We start from the raw sequence: 25450 nt of genomic DNA, 5'->3' as shown, positions 1-25450 counted from the left end.
CCCCAACAGAAGGAGCAAGGAGAGGCAGCAGAGCCAGAAGGGAAGAGGCGGGGCCAGAGTCTCTCTGCTTCTGGCCATGCTGCTCTCCCCCCAGCCTCCGAAGCAGCTGCAGTGCCAGGGCTGGCAGGCTGCAGCCATGCCGCTTGGCCCCGCCCACTGGAGCATGCTGTGGCTGTGCCGCCCGGCCCAGCCTGCTGGAACACGCTGCAGCCGCACTGCCCGGTCCAGCCTGTCGGAGCACACTTTGGCCGCGCTGCCCAGTGTGCTGGAGCATCTCCAGCCAGGCCAGACACATCCTCCCCTGGTCCTCCCCAGATAAGGTGGGAAGGGATGGGATGGGAAGAGTGAGGGGGTCCCAGGCTAGGGGTGGGGTCATGTGGGGGGTGGTCACAGGGGTTACTCCCCTAACCCCCAGCTTCTCCCCTCACCCCCCCCCCCCCAAAAAAAATTTCCCCACCAGTTGCTGTCCTGGCCCGTCGGGGTAAGCAGCTGGCACGCCGGGACACTTTATTTACTTAGGTTTACCTCCGTGCCTGCGGACGCTCGAGTAAACAAACCATCTCGGCCGCCAGCGGCTTATCCTGATGGCCCGGGAGCCAAAGTTTGCCGACCCCTGAATTATAGGGTCGGCTTATGAATGGGTCATAAAATTTTTCCATTTTTACTCATCCATCTTGTGGGGGTCGGCTTATAAACGAACCGGTTTATGATCGAGTATGTACGATAATTCGTCTGCTCTACTCCGCGCTGATTAGACCTCAGCTGGAGTATTTTGTCCAGTTCTGGGCACCATATTTCAGGAAAGATGTGGACAAATTGGAGAGAGCCCAGAGAAGAGCTACAAAAATGATTAAAGGTCTAGAAAACATGACCTAGGAGGGAAGATGGAAAAAACTGGGTTTGTATAGTCTGGAAAAGAAAAGACTGAGAGGGGACATGATACCAGTTTTCAAGTACGTAAAAGGTTGTTACAAGGAGGAGGGAGAAAAACTGTTTTTCTTAAGCTCTGAGGATAGGACAAGAAGCAATGGGCTTAAATTGCCGCAAGGGAGGTTTACGTTGGACATTAGGAAAAACTTCCTAACTATCAGGGTGGTTAAGCACTGGAATAAATTGCCTAGGGGGGTTGCGGAATCTCCATTATTGGTGATTTTTAAGAGCAGGTTAGACAAATACCTGTCAGGAATGGTCTAGATAATACTTAGTCGTGTCCTGAGTGCAGGGGACTGGACTAGATGACCAAGGTCCGTTCCAGTTCTATGATTCTATGTTCTTGTAATTGACTGTAAGTAATCAGTACTGTACAACTAAAATAAAGTATGAAACTTTCACTTTGAGATAAAATTCAAATTCTAGCATTTATTTTAATTCACAAGTGAAAATAGTTTAGTATCTTAATTTTTAGTAGTATATATCACCATCAGGCAATTTGGTGCTGATAAGCTTCTCAAAAGAAGGCCAGTGTTGGAATAATAAGGGTGCTGCATGTTAAGGTTGAGGTGCATTTGCAGTGCTCTGTGGGGGGACTTGCAGAGTGATTGTTGTCTTTTATATGTTTGTCTTTGTGCAGAACTATTAGTATCTCTCATTCATGAGTACTAAATTCATTCATTTACTGAAAAAAAAAAAGAAAAGAAAAAAAATACCAGTTGTGAGATGAAAATTAAAGGGGTGATGAAGCAGTCTTTGACTGATCGACAAAGCAGCTGTGGCAATGGTCTTGATGAGAGCTCTGTTTCCTAACCAGAGGAAAAACTATTAACTTATTTTTCAATTTTGAGAGTGTGGGAGGCATCTTTATTTACATGTATACAGATAAATAATAATAAAGCAGGAATTAGATATTGTACAGGCCCTTCCTGAAATTCACAAAATGGTGAGCAATAATAGTTTGGAGGTGAACATTTAGGATCTGGAAAATGGCCATGTACAGCTAGGACCCTTTTTTATTAATGAAATACCAAGATGACTGAATAGGGATAACTCAGAGAATGTAAAAAATAGCATTCCTTTCACATATAATGTTTTGAACTCAAGAAGCTTAATAAGACCTCAATTTTGAAATATAAGACGGAAGCTTTGAATATGGCACATAATTTGATGAATAATTTAGGTACTATAATACATGTCTCACATGCAGCATTATATTAGGTAGCAATGCCATCCTAAGGACACTGTTTGTCCAGTTTTCCCACAACATTGCCTGTGCTTTCTTCTCACACATATAACACCTTTCCCAAGCTAATCTACAGAGCCGCTGTCCTCTGATGATTCAGGTTCCTCCCAAATACCTACTACTATATCAGCTTTAAGAAATTGACTGGCTAAATCACCTACCTGTTTTTATTAACCTCTCTTTAACAAAACAAAACACAGCCACCGTTCTGCTGCACATCATGCATTTGCCTTTACTAAGTAACAGTGTGATCTACTGATATGGCCCTGTTCTTCCTTCACTGCTCCTCCCTTTTATTTTCCCAGACTCCCCACTGAAATTGTATTTGTATGAACTCCTCAGGATAAGGATAGTGTCTTTTTATCTGTGTTGGGAGATGTGTAGCACCCTCTTTGGAACTGCTAATGTAATAAGTAATAATGACACAGGTTCTCAATAAACAAATGCGAGAGAATGGAAAGCCAACAATCAGTGGTCATTCATTTCATTGAAAGTGCTGGTATCAAGTTAATTGGAGATTTGTATGAACACTGGATCTCCTCCTCTCAGCAACTAAGATTAATTTGGATTATTATCACAGTAGGAGTTTTTATTTGCAGCAAGATTAATTGCTGTAGGATACTGAGCACCCTCCACTCTCTCTCACTTCTCTGGAGGTACTCAGCAGCATCTCATTGAATTAGTCCCTTCATTAGTACCTTATTTTAATAAAGCATTTGATAGGGTCTCAGAATCTTACTCAAAACTAGGTTGCTTGTGAACTAATGCTGTCATGTGAACGTTGATTGAAAGACTATAAAAAAAAAAAAGGGTAGTGGTAAAGGCAGTGTGTGAAATTGTAAGCAGAAGTCTGGTGGAGTACTGTGGAGTCCATTTTTATTTAATATCTTTTGATGATCTGGCAGAGGGACGAAGCAGCATGCTAATGAAATCCACTGGAGATACTGGAAATGGCTGTGAACTCCAAGGAGGACGGAGAAATAATATGAAGGTACCTAAAGTTAGAAATATTGGCAGGAAATAACAAATTGAGATTGGACTTGGTCATAATGCAAGCTAATGCGTCTGGGGAGAAAAAACCTGTAGCAGACTTACACAGTGAGAGAGAAACCAGAAAGGCTGAAATGCCAAAACAAACATAACGGACAGAGATGAAAGAGATGAGGTGAACCTAGTGTGGAGTAACTGTGACCTCACTCATCTCTAGCTTAGAGGCATGTTAAATTCTTCAAAATTCTAGGGAAAATCCTACTAGCCTGTTACTTCAGACAATTTTCTTGTCTTAATGCCCATGATATGCAACTGGTGATCTTCAGGAGGATGGACTCTCTTGCATCTCTTTCCGCCTCAGATGTCCTCGCTATTGTCAATTCCCCAAATGCCACAGAAACTCTTGGGCTCCCAATTTCCATCTGACTGCTTTCTAAATCCCACCTCTGTCTTTAACAGAAGCCATGTTCTTCCCTTTCCCCTGCTAGTTAAGAAGAATTGGTGGTTGTGTAAAGGGAGAGATGGTGTTGGCTCATCTTAAATGGATGTTTCAAGAGAGTAGTTCAGAAGAGTAGCTGAAATCTGGTAAGATTGTTTAATATTTTAGTGAATTCTGACAGAAGGGTCAGAGGTTAAATTTTGATCTCTTCTCCACCCACACCCCTTGCAGTAATCAGCAACCCGGCCTCAACTTCCAGTTGATTGAAGTTAGGTGCTTATTTGGCCTTCTTTCACCTAACACTTGGGCAGTTTCTCTCTACTCTGCACCTTTCTGCCTGCCCCTTCAGTTGCCATTTTGAGTACCACTACTTCCCTCTGTGTTCCGGAACAAAAACACTGCGTCATGCTCATGTCTATTCATAAGCTGGCTTTCAGTGTTCTGCAGGAGCTTCACTTTACAACAGAGGATACCAAATTGGCTATGCATGAACCTGACCCTGAATTTCTGTTCCAGAATACAGAGAGTGGAAGAGAGAGTTTCCCACACTCTGGTGCCTTTTTGTCTAAGTGTGTGTTTATGTATAGGCATATGATTTTATGTAGAGGAATCCCATTACAGAGCAGAGAGACCAATAGGCCTTGTCTGTACTAAGCAACTTCATCCTAAAAAAATGTATCATTGCTTTCAATGGTTTGGTTTCTCTGGTGGTAGCAGTGTTGGGAGCGCTAGAACAGACAGGACTCCAGTCAGCCACCAATGTTTCAAGAGCTCTATTCATGTAGATGTGGTCTGAGCAGGGGTTAGATGGCAGGGTGCTTAAAATGCCAGGAGTCAGCTGAAGCCCTTTTTACACTAGCTGTCCCACTGTTGCTCCTATTGATGAATCTGAACCATTGATAGCAATGACAGGAAATGTTAGCAAAATAATCCTAATGAAGATACAATCATAATCCCACCCCATGAGGGTGTGGTGAGATCACACCAAGAATATAGCATTTCATTCTGGGTACCTCATTATTGGAAAAATGTAGAGGAATGGGAGAATTCAGAGATGAGCAACAAAAATCATTAGGGAACTGGAGCTGTTGGTTTATTAGGAAAGACTGAAAGAACTAAATACATACAGCTTGGCTAGACCACAACTAAAATAGTCCTTGCACCAGGTCTAAAATTGTGTTTGCTGACCATTTAACTACATTTACTTTATATTAGCACAGGTGACCTCATTTTAAACACAATTTAACCAGCCAGTGTGGCTGGAGCCAAATCACACTTAAACGAAGTCTAGAAACTACGTTCTAGATTAGGGAAATGTGGTTTCCAAACTCGGTTTGGCCTCATCCACAATGGTATGCTAAAACAAATTAGCCTGAATTTATTCTGAACTGTGTTTAGAACCAGGTCTTAATCCCAGAGTAGACATGGCCAGTGGGGAAGCAGGGCAGAAGTGTATATATTCTGAAGAATAAAAAATTCAAGGAGAGAGACATGGTATGATACAAGAGGCATAATTAGGAATAATGAGAGAGAATTACAGAAGAGAAATTTTAAGATAAATATTGTGAGAAAAATATCTTGACGGTCAGATCGTAGTGAGGAATAGCCTCCTAAATTAAATGGCAAAAAAAATTCCTGGATGCAGTTGAAAATACACTGAGCAGTAGAAAACATTGTATAGAACAATTGTGCACTGGATAAATAGACTAAGATTACCACCTAGACCTTTTACATTTCAAATGTATGTTTGTTTGTTCTAAATTTATGGAAGTCTAGGGATGAACATTTGGTTTTTAAGATTCTTTTAAAGAGCAGATGGGGATGAAACCCCTGATACATAAGCAAAATAAATAGAGGTTCAGCCCAGGCTACTTAGGGAACAAAGATATGAGTGTGGGGAAAATTACTTTGGAGGATTAAGCGACCATATAATCTAAGTAGGATTCTGCTAGGCCTTAATCTCCGATATGATCTAGTGACTGAGAAAAATCTATAGCTGGGGGGATATCTTCAGACCCAGGACTCTTTATAACCACTGCCTCTGCTCCTACCTTGGCTTCCCTTCATTCATGGGTCACAGCTAATAAGAGAAAACTCAGTGAATCTGATGCTGACGATATCTCTTCTATATGTTCAGCAAAAAGGAAGTTTAGGTTAACCACGAGGTCAGGGTCTTTCTATTTAAAAAACAAAAGCCCTATGTAGCAGTTCAACACTTAAACCATTTGTCTAGTTCAGAAAAAGAAGTTTGAAAGATTAGACGGCACAATAAAAAAAAAAAGTTGAGTTCCTTTGTGCTATCTCTGGAGGTCTGTCTGACATGCTGCACTCAGCATGCACATTATCCTATGAAGCACTCTCTCTTACAAATTAACAGGAAGTGCTGTGTGGCAAAATGGACTCTGCAACAGGACAGGTAGCAAAAGACCTTGATAACAGTGAACTTAGGTACTATTTTTAAATTATGATCCTTGGCTTTCTGTAAATGTCAGCTTTGCCACTTTCATCATTTTAAAATTGTGGTGTGTATCAAGGAAGAAAATCATTTAAAAGCTTCAGATTCTGGCATTGCTTTCTAAAATATCCACTTTCATAGACAGCCATGAGCTGCTCTGAGCACGATAAAATTCATTTGAAAGGCTAGTGGGAGGTGAATTGAGAAACAATATATTCCAGGTTGGACTGATACAAAAGGTATCAATTTTGTGTTACCATTATAGGATTCAAAATATCGAATCAACATTTGGTTCACTACTCCTGAATTGGAGTCAGAAGAATAGGCTGGTAAGGGACTCTTCCTTCCTTTTCATCCCTGTATCTCTCCTGTAGGCTTGCACTTAAATATGCTATTCAGAGACATACATGCCTTTTGTTTTCATAAGTATTATGGCCAAAACTGCTAAAACAAAAGGCGCATTGTGACAGAATATGCCCCTGTGTTCAGAAACTACACACTATTGTAATAATGTGTACAGGGTATGCCTTGTGAGGTATCATTTAAAAATTCATAAATTGCTGAGCAGTAATATCATGCTAAAATGCACATAGCAACATTATATGTAAAGTTATGAACATGTTTCCCAGATAAGTCTGGGGAGTGGCTAAGTCAATTTCTCAGAGACAAAGGGCAAGCTGACACCTCAGCCAGGTGTCAACAAGGCTGATAGACCATTACCTGCTAGATGGCCATTCTTTGGCAAGGAAGTGGTCAGGGACAAAAATCTACCTCTAGGCTCTTAGCAAAGAAATAGCTTGGAGTTTCCTTTTTTTACTAGATTGTGTGTTGCCTTGCTCATAGCTGAAATGGCTTCTCAAAGTGGGGGACAGAGTTATAAAAAGAAGGGGCAGACACCTTTCCTCTTTCTGGCATCGTACCAAAGAAGACAAAGGAAAATAGCTGTTGGACTCAGAGTGGGAGTGCAGGGTCCTGACCTGAAAGCTTGGTCAGTAATCTGCTGGAGCATGTGGTGAGGAAGTTTGCAACTAAGATAGTTTAAGTAGATACTAGTAAGCGTTTTATTTCTTATAACCATTTCCAAATGTTATGCCTCATTACTTATACTCAAAATCTATCTCTTCAAGTTTATTAACTATGTACTGTTTTATCTAATCCAGTGTATTTAAGTTGAACTGTCTGGGTAACTATTTAAGATAAGATGACGACATTCCCTCAAAGAATAATGAACTAATATACTTGTATGGTCCCAGAGTGGGCTGGGCAGTACAGGACATGCATTTCTGGGGGAAGATCCAGGAGTGGGGGGTTTTTGGGTCACCCTGCAGTATAATCAAGGCTGGTGAGAGCCAGGGTATAGCTGGCAGGCTCCAGTTACATACAGACACTCAGGGCATGATTTGGATGCTGGAAGGCTGTTTATGAGCAGCCCAGGTAGGAGCTACTTAAGCAAGGCATTAGGCAGCCACAGTTTCAGGGCAGGGATAACAGAGCCCCCCACTAGTCTGAATTGTTCCCCAGTATTTCACAGCCGTATGTCAAGAATGGTTAAATAAAAAGAGGAGTATAAACAGATGAAAAACAGATTCAGAGTTTTGCTTCCTGGAGTGTCTGTCTGGGGAATGGAATATCAAATCAAGTTCACCATAGTTTAATGATGGACTAAATCCTAGAGTCCTTACTCCGGCAAAACTCCCATTAACTTCAACAGGAGTCTTGCTTGAACAAAAGATTTGGCTCAGATCACGCAGAGCATTTATCAGCTCTGCTTCTGCAGTTAGGTCTGATCACACACATACAATGTGCCTGTGCAGAACTGCATTAAGTCTGATCCACAGAACCAATTACACTTTAGTGTTTTTGGGGGGTTTTTTCAAAGCAGTGTACAGCCATTAAGCTTGGAACCTGTAGTAGGATATAAACATTAGAACAAATTATTTGACAGTCCAAAGTGTGCACTATCTAAATATGGTTCTTTCAAAATATTCAATGGCTTCAAGCCTGACTTCAGTATATGATGCATTCAGTTTCCTTATTGCAGAAAATAGCTGTAAGTTTTCATGAAAGTGACTCTTAAGCAGGAATGAGGAAGCAGGTGTGTATTTTCTTTTATCCTACTGGAGATTATTTGGGAGGGAAAGTGTAATACGGTCTCTAGCATTTTGAAAACAAAGTTCAAACTCACATTTTATTATTGCTACTATAAAATAACACTGACATTTGAATATAACACAGTTTATTTCAAACCTTTTTTGGAGATTGAGACCAGATGCATTTTTAAAAGCATGTTTTATTACCAGACAAGAACTTTAAATTGCAAACTTTAATCTAGATGTTGAGAATGAGAAATTGCATTATTTCTCCCTTTTTAATTTTGCTGTTTAGTGATTCTTGTAATAGTTGGGGGTCAGTCAGTTATAGCAGGCAGAAAGCAGCAGTAAATGCTTCAGAATTCCTTTTATGAATTGTTTTCTGCTTCTGTGTATATTTAAATGGGTATAGGTTGTAAAAAGCAAGATGTAAAAATTTAGTCTTCTTTTAAAGTTATGAATAGTTTGGATTTGTCAAAATTCCTAATACATATATCCAGCAAAGGCCATTTCCAGTGTGTTGATGCCGATTTTAAATGTATGGAGTACTACTTTTAAGTAAGTGGTAGTTCTGAAAAAAGAACAGGAGTACTTGTGGCACCTTAGAGACTAACCAATTTATTTGAGCATAAGCTTTCGTGAGCTACAGCTCACTTCATCGGATGCATGCAGTAGCTCACGAAAACTTATGCTCAAATAAATTTGTTAGTCTCTAAGGTACCACAAGTATTCCTGTTCTTTTTGCGGATACAGACTAACACGACTGCTACTCTGAAACCTGGTTGTTCTGACTACTTCACTAGTAATACAAAGAAACTGTTTTTACATGGATGAAAATATTCTTTCACACGTTAGTGACAAATGCTTTAAACTAATAGTTCTGAGCCTGCAATAGGCACTGACTTTTCGTTCATTGCAGAATAAATATAAAGAATGCTTACTCCTTTTGCACACCATTTAAAAAAAAATAGTTTGGTTGAGCATAAACACCTCTTCAGCAATTGTTGGGATCCCCGCAGCTCCCTGCCACTGAGGATGTGGCAGGGGGACCCTGCAGCTCCCTGCCACCATGGGGGTCAGAGGGACCCTGGAGCTCTGAGCCCCCATGGGTGGTGGGGGCCCTGGAGCTTTTAGCCACCCCACAGCTGCCCAGCCCCTTCCCATTTTATCATGGCTCGTTTTTGTAAAAGTCAGGGACAGGGCACAGGCTTCTGTGAATTTTTCTTTATTGTCTGTGACCTGTCCGTGACTTTTACTAAAAATATCCATGACAAAATCTTAGCTGTACTCATAGTTCCTGGCTCTGCCCGTCTGAGCTCAAATTGCTACTCTCTTATAACTCAGTCCTGCAAGGTGCTAAGTGCCCTCAATTCCATTGGAACGACTTTTTTCTCTGTCTAGGTATTTTGTATGGCTACAGTCACTCTATTGTAGACAGCCCCTTTTGACTGAAATGTGCTCACTATATATTTACAAGCTTAATTATATCTTTAAAATGTATCTTATTTTTAATTCTACTTTGTATTATTAAAATGGCCAAAAAAGAGTAGTTGATAGCTGAAAATGGGAAGAGATTATGACCAAGAAAGCATAAGATTCAAATTGTTAGCAGTATTTCTTTCATTGTTTGTGACAGAGGCCAGATGAGCTGGCATATGAAACCAAATCAGAAGACCTACTTGGAACATTAATACTGCAATGGGTATAACATATAAGTAGCATGTGTTTGTTTCCATTTCCCGTTTAATTCCGTGAAGGAATCTTCACAGACAGTGGAATGGACACGGACAACGTAATTTGCCAATATATCAGTGGAAGGTTTTGTGTTGTAGGAATAATAATAGTGGTGGTGTAACTTTTTTAAAGGCAATAGTAAAAATTATTCACAGTCAGAGCTTGTAACTGTTTAATTTGGTCTTTTGTACTTAGGTATTGTAGCACATGGGTAACAGCATTGCATACCACTGTAAAACCCCACAATACTAGATACATCAGCTGAGATAGTTAAGGATAGGGTGACAGCTTGAATTCCTTTCTTTAGCCAGTTCAGTTTAGATCTGTGTTGTCCTAAGGCTTATTTTAATGCAGTGAAAATGTTTAAATGAGAGAGGTGTTGCTTCATATTGACAGGGAATAATCTGTCACATCTTCAGTTCAGGACTGGCTGGCTCAGGAAACTGGTAATAGGATACAGAGCTTTTCACTTCTAGGTCAGCAGTTTGAATTTGTTTTACATTGGTAGTGATGGCTCTTTAGCAGCCTGTGTGAAATGAGTTGGTGGCCTGTCTAATTCCCGCTGAATAGGTTTTCCACATCACAATGGACTTTAAATAGGTACCCTTCTTGGCAGTCTCCACAGAGAAGCCAATGATTGAATGAGCATTGAAAATCAACTACCATATCACCTTTGGAGGTGGTCCTATCAGGTCAGCATTGAGGCACTTTGGAGAGGGTTGCATTGTCACTGCTTGTGCTGTACCCATTATGTAACTAAATAAAAGCATCAATCTCTAGGCCTGTCAATCTGACAACTTTCACAAATACTCACTTTTTTTTTTTTTTTTTTTTTTTTTTTTTTAAAGAGAACTTAGTACTGTATGTGGGAATAAGAAGCCATGGTCTTTGCTCTTTGCTCTTGCTAAAGAAATAGAAGAGGAATTCTTGGGGAAACTACTTATAAAAGAGAGTGGTTAGATCTCAGCTGGCTGTATTACTGTGTACAGCTTTAGGCTGCAGAACAAATAATTGCTTTCAGATTGGGAAGGAAGAGGTATAGCAAAATCCCATTTCTTTTTCTTTTTCATGATTTTGTAGCCCAGGAATTCTCTCTCTCATAGAATTAATGGTAGTCCATCAAACATATGGAAGAGGCATTATTACTCTGCCACCTAAAAGGAATACTCTAGGAACTTGCCTTTGTGAGCATTTTGATAGTGGCATATCATATAGTAGCACATATCTCCTTCCTAATCAGATATAAGGCACTGACAATTTAGGTCCCAAATCTGATGGCTTGGATGGTCATCATCTGGTGGACAATATCTTCCAACTTTTCAGTATTAAATTGCAAAACAGAAAAATATCCCTCTGGATCATTCCCATGGTCTGGATATAGCACTCTATACTGCAATGCCTAAGCCCACAAGGCTTGGGGTCAATTTGTTGTCTTGGCGTCTGTGCTTGCCTCTTGGAGTGAATATATTTTGGAAACTGAGCAGGGCAGGGGTTGAAAAAAGGTAGAGAGGACTCATTTCTTAACTGTTGTTCAAAACCTTAGTTTCCACATTCTGAAAGTATTGGGAGTACAGTTGTGGTTAAGACATCAGTCTGTGAAAACTCCAGCAACTATGAAGAGAGTCTCACTCATACACCAAAACATGTAATCAGACTGATAATTTAGAGTTTATTGGCATTTTATTACAAGGCCACAATATTTTATAGCTTTCTATTTTGCTTTTTGAGTTGAGTGAAATTTTCATCTTCCGATGGAGCTGAGCCTAGGTTTGTTTCCAAGCATTCAGTATGCTGTCTGTCTAAACTTGGATGATTGTGATTTGTTTTGATTGGTTTATGGGTATATGTGGTTTGGTGGCATGTCATGTGAAAAACCACAAGTCTCTCCTCACCTAACTGAAAAGTCAGATACATTGCAGAAAGAAGAAGTAAACAGTGCTATGACGCAGATCATATTTTTTTGAAAAAAATGTTAACTCCTGCAAGCAACTGAAAGATCTGATATATTTATATACAGCTGTAGATCACTAACTGTCAGGTTTCATGCTGTATATGCATGAAATCAGATGTGGGTTCAGTGTTGACGTATTGAAGTATTTTTCAGCATTGACTTACTTTTTTCACACCAGAGCTCCAAAAAGCGTTACAGGAATATTTAGTGCACTTAGATGTACAAGTGCGTTAACTGTTGCACACATGAAAAGCAATATTCTTATAACCGTTTTTTTTAAGGTTTTCACTTTAAAAGGTGATTTACATTTTGCAGCAAACATGGGAAAGACTGAACAAAAGGCAGTTTACTTGACCAGTGTTTGTGGGAAATTTTAAATGCTTTTATGTCTCGTTTTGGGGGGTTTTATGTCTATACGTACATCTTATATCACCTCCAAAGGCCCTGTATTTCAGTGATCTCTTTAACAGGACTAAACAATTTTTTCTCCCTTATGTGTTTTACCAAGGTCATTGTTTTTATCTTGTATTCATTTAAAACTAATTCATTATATATTTCTGCATCTGTTTTGGTTCAATGCAATGAAAGCTTCCTAGTAGATATAGCTTTTACAGTGTTATCGTACTGTAAATCTCATCTTGGAGAAGCATGATGTATCTCACAACTTAGTGGTTCTTTAAGAGGGCGTAAAATTCACATTAGTGCCTTCTTGTAACTGTATGCATTGTAAAGTGAAGTAAAAGGGTTTCACTTTTGTTACCTTTGCTATTACTGTTTTCGGGTAATCAGTAATTCTCAGTTCAGACTTCTCTCTTTTCAGGCCATTGGGAATATGGGATAAGCACTCCTGAGAGAATAGCTTAAACATTCCATGGTCATGACAAAAGTAATAAAGTTCAGCAAGTAAAACTAATTCAGGATTCATTATTTTATTTCCTTTCTTATAGACCTGTACTAGTCAAGCTGTATTCCACCTTCAGTCTGGTATCTGTCAGCTCTTTCGAGAAACTCTCATTCACAAGGGGTTTGTGGAAATTCAGACTCCCAAAATCATCTCAGGTACTGTGTGGTTTAATTACCAACTACAAATCTGAGGGGTGGCATTTACTTAGCACAGCGATACTGGATTGTTATTTGGGGGGCTGAAAAATGATGATTTTTTTTCTTTTTAACAAGCAATAAATTACTATCTTTTAAGTTTAGAATAGCATCTTCTAGAAAGGAAAAACAGTGTGTTCTGTTGTTCTCCTATCCCTAGATGTTAGTAGTTGGCCCATTGCTTGCACCTTTTAGTGTTAGTACTCCTGACAAGAAAGGATTATTCTTAGCTGACTTGCAGTCTCTCATGGGCATGTAAAAATTCTGTTAAGTTAAACAAAGATTGCTCTTGAACCTGAACACTCTTGAATGTTGGGTTCCACCAATCTAAAGTCAGATGCACCTGGTTACATAAACAAGAGGAGACTTGTATGTAGTTTTCTAACTTAACTTAAATGCAGCTTCCCCACAGAAGAGTCTTCTCTCCCTTGATACTGAACATAAGATCATTCCATGGTAGAAAATATTGCAAGTTGTCAGATCTATAGAGAGCAAAATAAGGTTATTTGAAGCTGCTAACATAGCTTTGCATAGAAGCATGGCCTAATGGCTAATGCACATGACTGGGAGCTGGGAAATGTAGATTCTGTTCCTGGCTCTGCCACTGATTTGCTGTGTGACTTTGAGCAAGTCAGTTAACGGCTCAGTGCCTCACTTCTCCCATCTGTAAATTGGGAGATGGTATGTGCCTGTCAGGTATGCGAGGCATCAGTGATGTTGCTAAGGTATATGGCAGTTCTCTGATGGAAGGTGCTGTATCAGGGCAAAGTATTAGTGGTGGTATTCTTTCTTGGATGTGCCTTACCCAGACATCTTTCTTAGAAGTGGATTTTGTAATTCTCATTTTATGAAACCAGTTGTCAGCTGAGACTGTAACAGCAGCCTTTTTATAACTTAATATATGTAAGCAATTGTCTTACTACACAAAATCTCACTGAATGCAACAGTTCACCACCTTCATGTTAGATGTCTCTGTGTTATAAAACTATGAAATGATGCTGTAGTACAAATGGCTCACAGGGTCTCTCTGCATATGACCCACCAGGAAGTGTGCCATTCTTACTGTGTTGCATACCAATAGTGCAAACATCCTATTTGTTTCAGTGAGGTTATGTTTATGCAAAATCGTTAAGTAAAGTAGGTACAGTCTATGCTAATTTTCATATCCTAGCTGTTTTCAGTCTTTGAGATTTCAAAAGTTGTTGCTCCATGCTCAAGAATAATTATGTTACCGTATTTACTTAAATTAAGCCATTTCTACTGAGAATGTGCAAAAATAGCTGCTGAAAATCTGAGATCTTTGTGGGGGAAAGTTGTGTTGCAACTCAAATGGCATAACAATTTTTGTGCATGAGTTTGAGGAGAGAGGGTATTGGTAAAAGAGAGAAGCTCATCTTCGTGGAAGAGATGTAATCTTTCAGTATTTACATAGTACTCTCTCATCTTCAAAACTCTTTAAGAACATTAGCTAACAATTCCTCACAACATCCTTTGTTAGCTAGGTAGGAAAGTATTTTTGTCATATTATAGACAGAGAAATAGAACAGTAAAGTGACTCACCTGAGGGCACAGAAGGGAGTCGGTTTCAGTTGTGGGATTAGAATGCAGGAGTTCTTGGCTCCTTATGACTTTGCACGCTAGTGCACACGCTCTTGCTTTCTCAGGATAACTTGTTATGCCCAGCGTGTTACACCCCTAAACTGAGTAAAGGATTTAGACATACAATTCCCTTTGAAATTAATGGTTGCTGTATGTATATTCTCCTAATTGGTTTTGAAATATCTCATCCTAAACTTTACATACGAACCCAAAGGTACTTGAATAGATCAACCTCAGATTTTGTAAGTTTATATTTTAATTGCTGTGAACACTTGCTTTTTCAGCTCCCAGTGAAGGAGGAGCCAATGTGTTTACTGTATCCTACTTCAAAAGCAGTGCCTACCTGGCTCAGTCCCCACAACTGTACAAGCAGATGTGTATTTGTGCTGACTTCGAAAAGGTTTTCTGCATTGGACCAGGTCAGAATAACTTTGTTTTATCAGAGTTTTTCATGCTGCAGTGATGGCTTAGAGCAAGCCTGTGACAAATGGGATGATGTGCACACACTGAACGTTTGATTCCTTTTGCTGCTTTCTCTACATACTGAACAAAAGCTTCAAGGAAGGGCTACTAATTGGACTGACATCATGACAGTGTTTAAGGGGTAAGCTGATGGAATAAAAGTGCAATGCTCAAGTCAGATGCATTGATAGAAAGCACTGGTGTTCTCTAGCAGATGTTGCTATGTAATATTCCAGGCCCAGGGATGAAAAAGAGGGAGGACTGGAATGGAAGTCAGTAATTCAATGATGAGCTAAAACAAGCTAGCAAAGTATCTACTAACTCTATGATGCCAGAAGCTGATGATTCTTGATGAACATTCTTCACTTGTCCAATACCAAGCAGTTAAAAATATGCATAGTTTTTTACATTCTTTAAATTTATTTTAATTCCTAAAATGCACCCATCCTGTGTTGTATGTCTACCAACAACTTCATTTAAACAACACCCCCAATGTAAATTGGATTTAGAGCAAAGAACCCTAGGCCTTGATTTCCAATCTCCCTTTCCTCAAAAGCTTTTGAAAAACAGAAATCGTGTCTGCTGAGCACTAACATATATCTTTCTCAGAACTGTAAAACTAGTACATTTAAAATTGGTAACTAGTGATTTATTTCTAAATTGGCAGAACAACTTCTAACGTAAGAGAACTAAAGATTTCTAAAGGTACCAAATGTTATAAGTCTTGCTCATTACCAAAATTAAGCTCTGGGGACAGGAAGAGGAGCAAAGAAGCAAAATTAAGCTGCTTCTACAGGAAGAGTTGTATGTGGTTTTAGGTAAAAGGAATTGTCATGCTCACATACAGCAATGCATGATTGATGCAAGACATGATGTGATTGTCTGAGTTATTTTTTGTAAATCAAATACTACTGTAGTCATTTTCTTTAGGATACAAGATCATTCAGAATTTGTACTCTGATTTTACAGTGTTTAGAGCTGAGGACTCCAATACACACAGACACCTAACTGAGTTTGTTGGTCTGGATATTGAAATGGCTTTTAATTACCACTATCATGAAGTCGTTGATGAGATTGCGGACACCTTAGTACAGATATTCAAGGGACTTCAAGAAAGGTAAACAGAGCATTTTTCATTCTGTGAACAGCTTCGTCTGCTTGAGATCTCTAGGGTCCTCGCAGGAAAGTAGTGGGCGCTCCATCCTCGCTCTGTCAAATAACTGCTAGGAACCTGATTTATACCGAGAGTGCTTCAGAATTAAAGCTCTTACTCTGCTTGACTTGCCCTATGCATCTTAGATTTTGGAATTCACTGAAGAATCAGGACAGGAAATGATCTTTTTCTACCTGGGGCTGTAATTCCTAGGGTATGTCAGAGGGCATTATAAGAAAACTCACTGTTCTTCTATTGGAATGGCCTCCTAACAGAAATTATCTGTCCTCAAATTTAAATGTCCTTACTTTTGTGCACATACAAACTCTTTGTCCTTATTTTGATGTTGAGCTATATAGTTGCTCTTATAGAAATTTTTTTAGAATCCTATTTATTGTAGTAGTCAGCATTATCTGCTATGAAAGCCAAGAACAGTGTATTCCATTTTTTGCTACATACCCCACATGACAAATCTAGTTCATCAAGTTCTGGGAGGAAATCTAACATCCATTTCCAGATTATACAGTATCTTGCTGCCAGAAACACAGATCTTATTACCTGACCAAAAGGAAATCTGTTTTTTTTAATGTTGGATTTACGTAATACTTAATTTCAAAGGAGTAGAGCTAGTAAAGAGGGTTGGGTTTTTTGTTTTGTTTTTTAAGAGCAATGATTATGAGGAATAATCTGGTCAGTCAGTTACTTCTTGAGAGAGGAATGAAGCAGCAAGAGTAGTGTTAAAATATTTAACTTCTGTAATATTTAAATGGGGATTGCATTATCTTGGATAACATTCAGTTTTGATTATATAGAACTCTCCTAGAAACTGTTTCAAATTAGTTTTTGTGTGTTGCAAGAGTGACTTCTTGTGGCAAAAATATGCACTGCAATTGTAAGCTTATTGCTCCACTGCAAATTAAATACCTCTCCTCTCCGCCCCTCCTCCCTCCGCAATGTATACAGGTTTCAAACTGAAATTCTGACAGTGAACAAACAGTTTCCTTGTGAACCATTTAAGTTTTTGGAGCCAACTCTGAGGTTGGAGTACCGTGAAGCTCTGGCTATGCTCAGGGAAGCTGGAGTAGAGATGGGGGATGAAGACGATCTAAGGTACATACATATTGTTGGCATCTAGCACCATCTGTTGTTAAGGTGTCAATTTTGCATTGTGTGACCAAAGAGCATGAGAGCACATCACAAGTTTTGAAATGAAGAATAAACTAGACCATATCTGTTAAAAAATTAAAGTGACTGAATGTGAAAATAATTATTTTTTTTACTGTAGATTTTATACCTTAGAAAGCCCTGGGACCCAACACAAAACAAACTAAAAGTACGAAGAGGGTGGAACTCCTTTTAAGAATAAAACACTTTTCTGCGTAGCAGTGGCAGGAATCTGTGCGTGATTTTAGTTCAAAAACTCTCCAGTCAAAAATCTTGTTTATTGATCGCTCCTTCTACCATGGAAATTGGCTATACATTTTTTCCTGTTTAACGTTGGTCCTGATCTAATTCCCATTGATATCAGTGGAAGTTGGATAAAGGCCCTGTGGGTTCACAACAGCTTCCAAGTACATTTACCACATTAAAACATTTCTGTTCTTTCACATATGTACAACAACATAGAGGTGTGTGTTACTCTACAGGTAAATAAAAATAACAGATCTCTGCCCCCAAAAGGTTGCAGTCTAAGGGCACAATATTGCAAAATGCTTATTTCCATATCTAAGTGGTAGCATTTTACACCCATTTTACACAAGTGTCAATGACTGTGCAAGGTGCAAGGCAGTGGGGAATCAGGCCCATAGTCTTTCACTAATCAAAATAATGTGAGAAGAACTAGCAAGGTAATAGCAAGCACATATGTAGATATTAATTCAGGGGGGTTATATGTCTGCAAAGTGGGATGTTGTAGGACACTACCACACTTCATTTAAGAACACAAAGAAATGTGATTAATGTTTTTAAAATTCTGAGTTGTAGGATCTAAAAATATTCAGGAACTATTTGTATGTTTTCCAAAGGAGGGTGTGGGGGAACCCATCAGATATAAATCTGTTTAGTTCTTTGAGGTGTATGTCTGGTAAAGGTCTAAGTTGATATATTCTGATGGTGAGAATATTTCTTTTCAGCACACCAAATGAAAAGCTTCTGGGTCGTCTGGTGAAAGAGAAGGTAACTATCACTTCAGAATAAATTACTCTCTTTATTAAAACTGAAGGTTAATCTCAACATAGAAAACTAGAGAGAAATGTCTGTTTTGTACAAAACAGCTTTTTGCATCTCTAATTCAGGCTGTTTTCAGAACAGACCAGAGTCATTTGGGCAGCATTCTATGATTGACATAAGACTTCCTCAATGATTATTCTAATCAGTCATCCCCAAACTTTTGAGGGGCGTGCCCCCCGCTTACCCCTGTCCGTACCCCTTGGGGCTGGGAGCGGGGCTGCAAGTCTGGATGGGGGAGTGGGAATGTGGATGGGGTAAGAGGGCTGAGGTTGGAGTCGCAGATGGGGGTGGGTCTGGGGCCAGGAGTGAGGTTGGGAACACAGTTGCAGCAAGGGGCCGAGGCTAGGGGCGGGAGTAGAGCTGCAGCTGGCCATGGTGGGGGCCTGCAGCCTGATCCACGGCCAGGTGCACCGCCGGTCCTGGCCCCGGCCTGGAAGAGAGCTGCAGCTGGGGGCGGAGGTGGGGCCAGGAGTGGAGCTGTAGCTGGGGTGCCAAGCCCCCGGCTGGGTGTGGAGCCGCACCAAAGCTGGGGATAGGGCCAGTGCAGGGCTGGGGCTGGGTGGTGCTCCCTCCCTGCCCCCCCATGGGGTTGCTGTGGCCCCCCCCCAAACGTTTCTACACACCTTTCGAGGGGGGGTGCGCCCCACAGTTTGGGGACCTCTGTTCTAGATATGTGTGAGAGGGTTTTTTTTTTTACTATTCATCAATCTATTGACAGTTTATTTTCTTTCACATGAATAATTGTTCTTAAAAGCAAACTATAAAGTAAATATTTGAATATCTTTTTATTGGCTTTTTTAATATTTATTTTTTACCATCTCATAGATTGTAAATTCCAAAATGATAATGCTTTAAAAAACTACTCTTCCCAGAAAAGATTTTTAGTTGCTCTAACCAAAACACAATGTGAGTTTCTCCTGGTAGTTTTGCAGTAACTAGTTCACTGACAAACATCATTCTGAGTATATTCAACCTGGTGCACTAAGAACATAAATAAAATATAGCCCTTTAGTTTGGCTTCCATTAGGAATGGTGGGAGAAGGGAAAATCTGTGTTTGGCAAATTTAAAAAAAACACCACCACATTTATTGGGACAAGGACTTTATATTCAAGAATGCTAGAGCTCATTACAAATGCAGTGTCCAAAAATCTAGTAAAGATAGTATAGTAGTACCCCTTTTTAACTATTGTTTTTCAAGCTAAGATATGGTGAAATAAATGGACCAACTGTTTCTCCTTTTCTTAAATTGTGCAAAAGTTAATAAAAAGATGAGGTTTTAAACTAACAGACCTTTTGTTTAGATTTAAAACAATCATTGATTGTGGCTTCCTCTATGTAACCCTCACCTCACCCCACTTGATCTAGTATTCACTTTATTAAAATATTTGGTCTTCTTACAGTATGATACAGACTTCTATATTCTTGACAAATATCCTCTGGCTGTGAGGCCTTTCTATACAATGCCGGACCCAGGAAATCCCGTAAGTAAAGTTGTGTAGTGTTGTCAGTGTGAAAAAGCAAAGTTTTAATCTAGCTATGAAAACCTAATCTGACAAAGCACAGCTGAGTTAAAAACTTTTTCTTATGTGATCTGCAGTTCCAATAAGATTTGTTATTCACATTGGTATTAGGAGTAAACCAATGTCTGATGGGCTATACATGTATTACAGTTACATTTACTAGTAAAAATCTGCCAGAAAGAAAACAGAGCTGTAAATATTAGAAACCCGTAGGAGAAAACTTCCCAGCAGAGTCCTTGTCTAATAGAGTACTGCTGTTTCTGTAGTCACTAATGCATGGAGAGCAAAACTATTCTTACAGGGGAATAAAAGCTGTAGAGGAAGCTATGTTTTCTTTAGTTTTTGTATGGAGTCCCCAAATTGTTGCCAGAATGGGCTCTGCGTTTTTACATTTACATTTGCTGAAACTCCAGATATAAATGTTGTGATTCTGCAAAGAGGGAGGTGGAAGAATTCACGTTCATAAATCAAGTTTGTCTGAATGTGATGACAGGAAGCAGAGCTGAATTTACTTACTGATGCTGCTGCAGCCCACAGTACTTCACACCGTCATCTCGCCGCATCAAGTATCATAGGTGAAGTTACTGAAAAGTGCATGTTGGCTGGTTGCAGGCTGAGCAGGTGTCAGTGGGAAATGCACCCTTCTCTCCAACTTCAATCACTAATGAAATGCAAACTTTTCCTTTCCAGAAAAACTCCAACTCCTATGATATGTTCATGAGAGGGGAAGAGATTTTATCTGGGGCTCAGAGAATTCACAATCCTCAGCTGCTGACAGAAAGAGCCCAGCATCATGGCATTGGTAATAAAATGTTTAAACTTCAAAAGATTATAAATTGTGAGATAGAATTTGTTTTTTCATATGACTTCCAAAATCTGTGCAAAGCATTGGTAATGAGGGAGAGAACAGTTCAAAATTGAAGCATGAAATCAAAACCTTTTTCTCTATTTCTGTCTTTAGTTTCAGGCATGACAGGCATACTCCTTGTCTGAATCATTTGCATCAAGGGAGTTCTGAATGTTTTTTTATACCTTTCAAGAAAGATTTTGGGACAGTTTGATATCATAATCTGGTGCAATATTGCAATAGTAATACTGACTCTTGCACAACATTAACTAATTTATTTCTAATTTAACCATTTTTAATCCATTATATTGTTAATCCTTATGAAAAACGTATAAACTATTTTCTAAGAGCTGTAGAGAGTACAGGAAGTAGGAAGGCCTTCTGCAGCAACAGACAGGGCACTCTTACCAGAGCAAGTCCCACCCTAGCATGGTTACCTGCAGCTGTGAAGTCATGCTGATTTCTGGTATACCACTTTCAGTGCAACTCCCCACTGTTGGTGACCCTTGGGCTTTGAACCAGTAAGAGGGGAAATGGGTCATGTAGGGAACATCCATCAGTGGAACTGGGGAGGGAATCAGCATGGATGCAGCCTGAATAATAGAGGGAGACAGAAGAGAATGCATGGAAAACAGAAGTGAATCAGCAGAGGTGAGGTGAGTATTGAGTCGGGCTACTTTGTGAAGGGTAGCAAGTAGGGTGGTAGTGCATCTATCTTGGAGGTAAGGAACAGCAGCTGGGAGAGGTCTCCTGCTGGTGGCTGTGAGGAGACAGAGAAGCTGAAGAGGGTACATTGAGCTTCAGCTCCTCAGTATAGTGTACCAGCATGAATGTTCCATTATATTCCTCAGCTCTGTAAGGGTTAAGATCGCCATGATGTACACTAGAGGCCTAGCTGTCATTCCACTATAAAAGGCATTCCCCAAGTAAATCACATCAGGGGACTTCATGGAGTTTCATAAATTAAAGAGAATATTCCATATAAAGTCATAGCTTCCAGACAGTGCTTCATTATTTACATCTGTTTGATGGCTACAGACTGACATCTGGTTTCACAGCTTCATTGCCCAGTTTTTGTTTTGTAGAATCATTATAGACACATCCAAGCATTTAGTCTTTGCGCTTCTTTGAGTATATTAGTAAGATAAAACATTAGTTCTGCATGAAAATAAAAATTATTTTCTTCTCTAGACTTGGAGAAAATAAAGGCTTACATTGATTCCTTCCGTTATGGTGCACCTCCCCATGCAGGTGGTGGGATAGGTAATGTATCTGCCTTGATTTTATTTTTGCTAGATTCCAGCCCAAGTTTAACTTCAGATGGTCAGTCTCAAGTAACTTTATTTATGATTACAGTAATCAATCAAGTGTTCAGAATAAAATTCAAAAAGTTAACCTGGATGTATGGTGTAGCCTTGGTGAGCAACGTCGTAAGCTCCTTATCTAAGAATATTTAAGGAAAAAAGCTTAAATTGTGAGCATTAGTAATTTCATAAAATGGAAAATATTGAGGGAACAATCTGCCAAGGTTCAAAGAAACATGAGCACAAGAATAAATCACTTGTTAGTCACATTGATCATTCTTATTTCCAACTTTAATAAAGAAATACTCTACTTCGTATGATTTATTATAACTGACTTAAAGTGAATAAAGATAGTGGAGGCTCTAGGCCCCTCATTGCTTTTGATGAAGCCATTCTGAAGTCAGGAAAAACCAGTTACTGCTTTTATTTTATTCATGGTGAAGTTACTCAGCTGAATCTCATTGATCAGCTTTGGCTGCAGCTACTTGTTCAGCAAAGATACTGAGGTTTAGGGGCTTCCTATGTGTGAGCATTTTAAATATTAAAGTGAACAAAAATGAGAGAATTTTTCGAAGTGTATAGCATTAAATTTTAAAATGCATGTTAAGCACAGCAATTTGCAATTGCACACACTGGTCTCAGCAGCAAAGTGTAACCTATTCATGCGTTTTGAAATAGAGTTCTATATGTGTCCTAAACACAATAAGTGCCCGAAACCAATGCTCTTTGTTCCGGTCTCTCTTTGCATGGGTGTCTTATCTTTGTAAAATGAATTTAGAAAATTCTAAACAAATTTTCAGAAAAATTTCTAAATTAGATATTTTCCTCAGTAATTAGATTTATAAGAAATTTGTAAGCAACCCATTGCAGAGAGGGCTTTATGTAAGATGCAGCTGTCAGTGAGCTGGAAAGGCAGCTTGAACAGTGAAGTGGCAGCATTTGCTGATGTCCTGACCAACATAATAATTATCTCTAGAGAAGACTGTGAGGAACTTTAGAGAGACCTAAAAAAGCTAGGTGAATGGGCAGCATGATGGCACATAAAATTCAGCGTTTATAAATACACAATACTGCACACTGGAAGGAATAATAATTTCAGCTACATCCAGTAGTAGGTATGAGTTCTAAATTGCCTATAACCACTACGGTATAAGGAAGAAACTTCCCCTCAGCATAGGTTATTCCATAGTTGTCTACTAAAGTTTCTGACACTTTGCCCTGAAATATTTGGTACTAGACACTGTCAGAGACTGCTCAGATGTGTACTGGCATCTACTATGTTCTTAAGACAGCACTCCTGTCTTCCTCATTTTTTTTCTCTCTTCTCCATCTTTATTATTATTATTTATTTATTTATTGTAGCACCTAGAGGCTCCCAATGAAGTTGGGGCTCCATTTTGTCCTTTAGTGCTCACCTACTTAGTGTGCATAGCCCAATCCAGGTACACAGTAACTAATTTTATGAGGCAGAGTAACACATGGCAGAATGTGTGTGGTGTTGGGAAACTTTCATTTTTTCTGGTGCTAGTTCCATTTTGTAGTCAGTTATACTGATACCTCAGAGCAGTTGTATGCCCTATTGTGTGGTGGTCCTTACTCTGCTGTGTATAAAGCTTGCTAGAATTGTTAACTGTGTGTTCATGTTGTCAAGAGTTAGAAACTAATGAGTGACTAGACTGGATTTAATTTTTGCAGGATTGGAAAGAGTAACTATGCTCTATCTGGGACTGAGCAATGTTCGTCAAACCTCCATGTTCCCTCGGGATCCCAAACGACTAACTCCTTAAGACATCTGTCTGAAAGCTTCCTCCAGTCCCCTGCTATTGATCAGCCTATACTCTGACTACTTGTAATATGCACTAAAATAAGGAAGTCAAATCTACTGAAGTGCCACGACAATAACATTTTGAATCCTTCACTACCATCTGTTTAAAGGGAAGTATTTTAATAAATCTGGACTCTTTGCAATAGGTGTGTGTACATTTTTTATGTAATACTTACGTTCAGTTAACGTTATACTAATGCATTACTTAGTAAGTTTCTAAACACTTCAGTTTTAATAAATTGTTTGTGCAATAAAGATTACAAATATATGAATTTTTAACTTACAGCAAAAAGACTGTATATCCTATAGTGCAGTATTTGATTGAAGTTTAAACAATAACTGTAGACAATGGTAACCTAAAAAGCAGGCAGAAAGTAGCAAGTTGCTAACTAATTTGCATGATAAACTGAGTATTATGAAATGCCCTTGAAAAGTTGAACTTTCTTAACTAAAAGTGTTCATACTAAATTGTAAAAATAGATTGCAGTAAAACTCAAAGTAAATTATCTGTACCGTATCTGTCTTTTTTTCTTTGGGTTAATATAAAATAATCCTGAGCATACAGAAGTTGTTTGGAAAGAGATGCTACAACCACCTGAAGTTTAACTGGTTTATTTTTTTTTCTTTTTGTATATAACTCCTTCAGAAAGTAATATAAAGACAATGGGACCACTCTTGGTTTTAAGATAGTGTGTGTATTACCCATGTATGTGGTAGGAACCTGCCCCGTCCCTGTCAGGAAGGGGTTAAAGACCTACTCTGGGCAGTCAGCTCCAACCCCACACACCTGTGAGGCCTGCTCCACCAGGAGAAGGCCAGCTCCTTAAAAGTGAGTATCTAAACCCAGTAAGGGGGATGCAGAGCTAGTTCACAGAACTCCCTAAACCCACAGAGCAGGGACTGCTGACTAGAAAAGACGTTTAAGATTCTCTGCTGCCTGGACCCTCTGGATAAGTAGATAGACCTTGTTTACCTTGTTTATTTTCTTCTTTTACTTAGAGCCCAGGAAACTCAGCCTGGTCCCTCAGCCTGACAAGGGGTTAGAAACCCAGCCCTGACAACTGACCCCATTGCCTTGCAAGGAGAATAGGGCAAAGCTGGACTTTTTGTGAGTTACAGAACTGTACAGGGAGGGAGGAAGGAACTGCTTCCCTGATATTTACAACTCAGGGGACACAGCCCCCTCTTTGGACCAACACTATAGCAAATCCTGCTGCAAGAGAAAGGTGTTGGGGCAAAAGAAGCACCCAGAAAGGGGTGCTCTAAAGGTAAAGCCTCTGACAACATACGAAACAGGAATATCTGAGGAGAAATCAGCAAAAACATTTCAAGAGGAATGCATAGAAAATGAATTTTAAAAAGAGATTCCCATGAGGTGGTTTCTTAGTGTCTGGTCCTTATGGAATAGTTAGTAAAAGAGGGAGAAAGTTTTTAACATATTTACACCATTTTAAGACAGGAGAATAATGTGAGCCAATAAATATTGTGTTCTGTTAATTATAACTCCCATGAGCAGGACGAACTGAGCATTCCGCCACTGTTTTGCATCTCTGATACATAGAACTGAAAAACTATAT

At 39.3% G+C, this 25450-nt stretch overlaps 1 protein-coding gene across 1 annotated transcript in view; it reads left to right on the top strand.

The window, feature by feature from the left end:
• DARS1 (aspartyl-tRNA synthetase 1) overlaps window positions 1–24379 on the top strand; it is a 68093-nt gene extending 43714 nt beyond the window's left edge. Inside the window, exons 8-16 of the mRNA XM_074967284.1 lie at window positions 12783–12894; window positions 14817–14951; window positions 15964–16111; window positions 17111–17257; window positions 18280–18322; window positions 19778–19858; window positions 20588–20699; window positions 21936–22007; window positions 23744–24379. Coding sequence (XP_074823385.1) covers window positions 12783–12894; window positions 14817–14951; window positions 15964–16111; window positions 17111–17257; window positions 18280–18322; window positions 19778–19858; window positions 20588–20699; window positions 21936–22007; window positions 23744–23835 — 942 coding nt within the window. The 3' untranslated portion in view covers window positions 23836–24379. The remainder of the gene's footprint in view (window positions 1–12782; window positions 12895–14816; window positions 14952–15963; window positions 16112–17110; window positions 17258–18279; window positions 18323–19777; window positions 19859–20587; window positions 20700–21935; window positions 22008–23743) is intronic.
• The last annotated feature ends 1071 nt before the right edge of the window (window positions 24380–25450 follow it).

The sequence above is a fragment of the Natator depressus genome, chromosome 11 (genome assembly GCF_965152275.1).
Source record: "Natator depressus isolate rNatDep1 chromosome 11, rNatDep2.hap1, whole genome shotgun sequence".
Lineage (NCBI taxonomy): Eukaryota > Metazoa > Chordata > Testudines > Cheloniidae > Natator > Natator depressus.
This window is presented reverse-complemented; position numbering and strand designations above follow the sequence as displayed.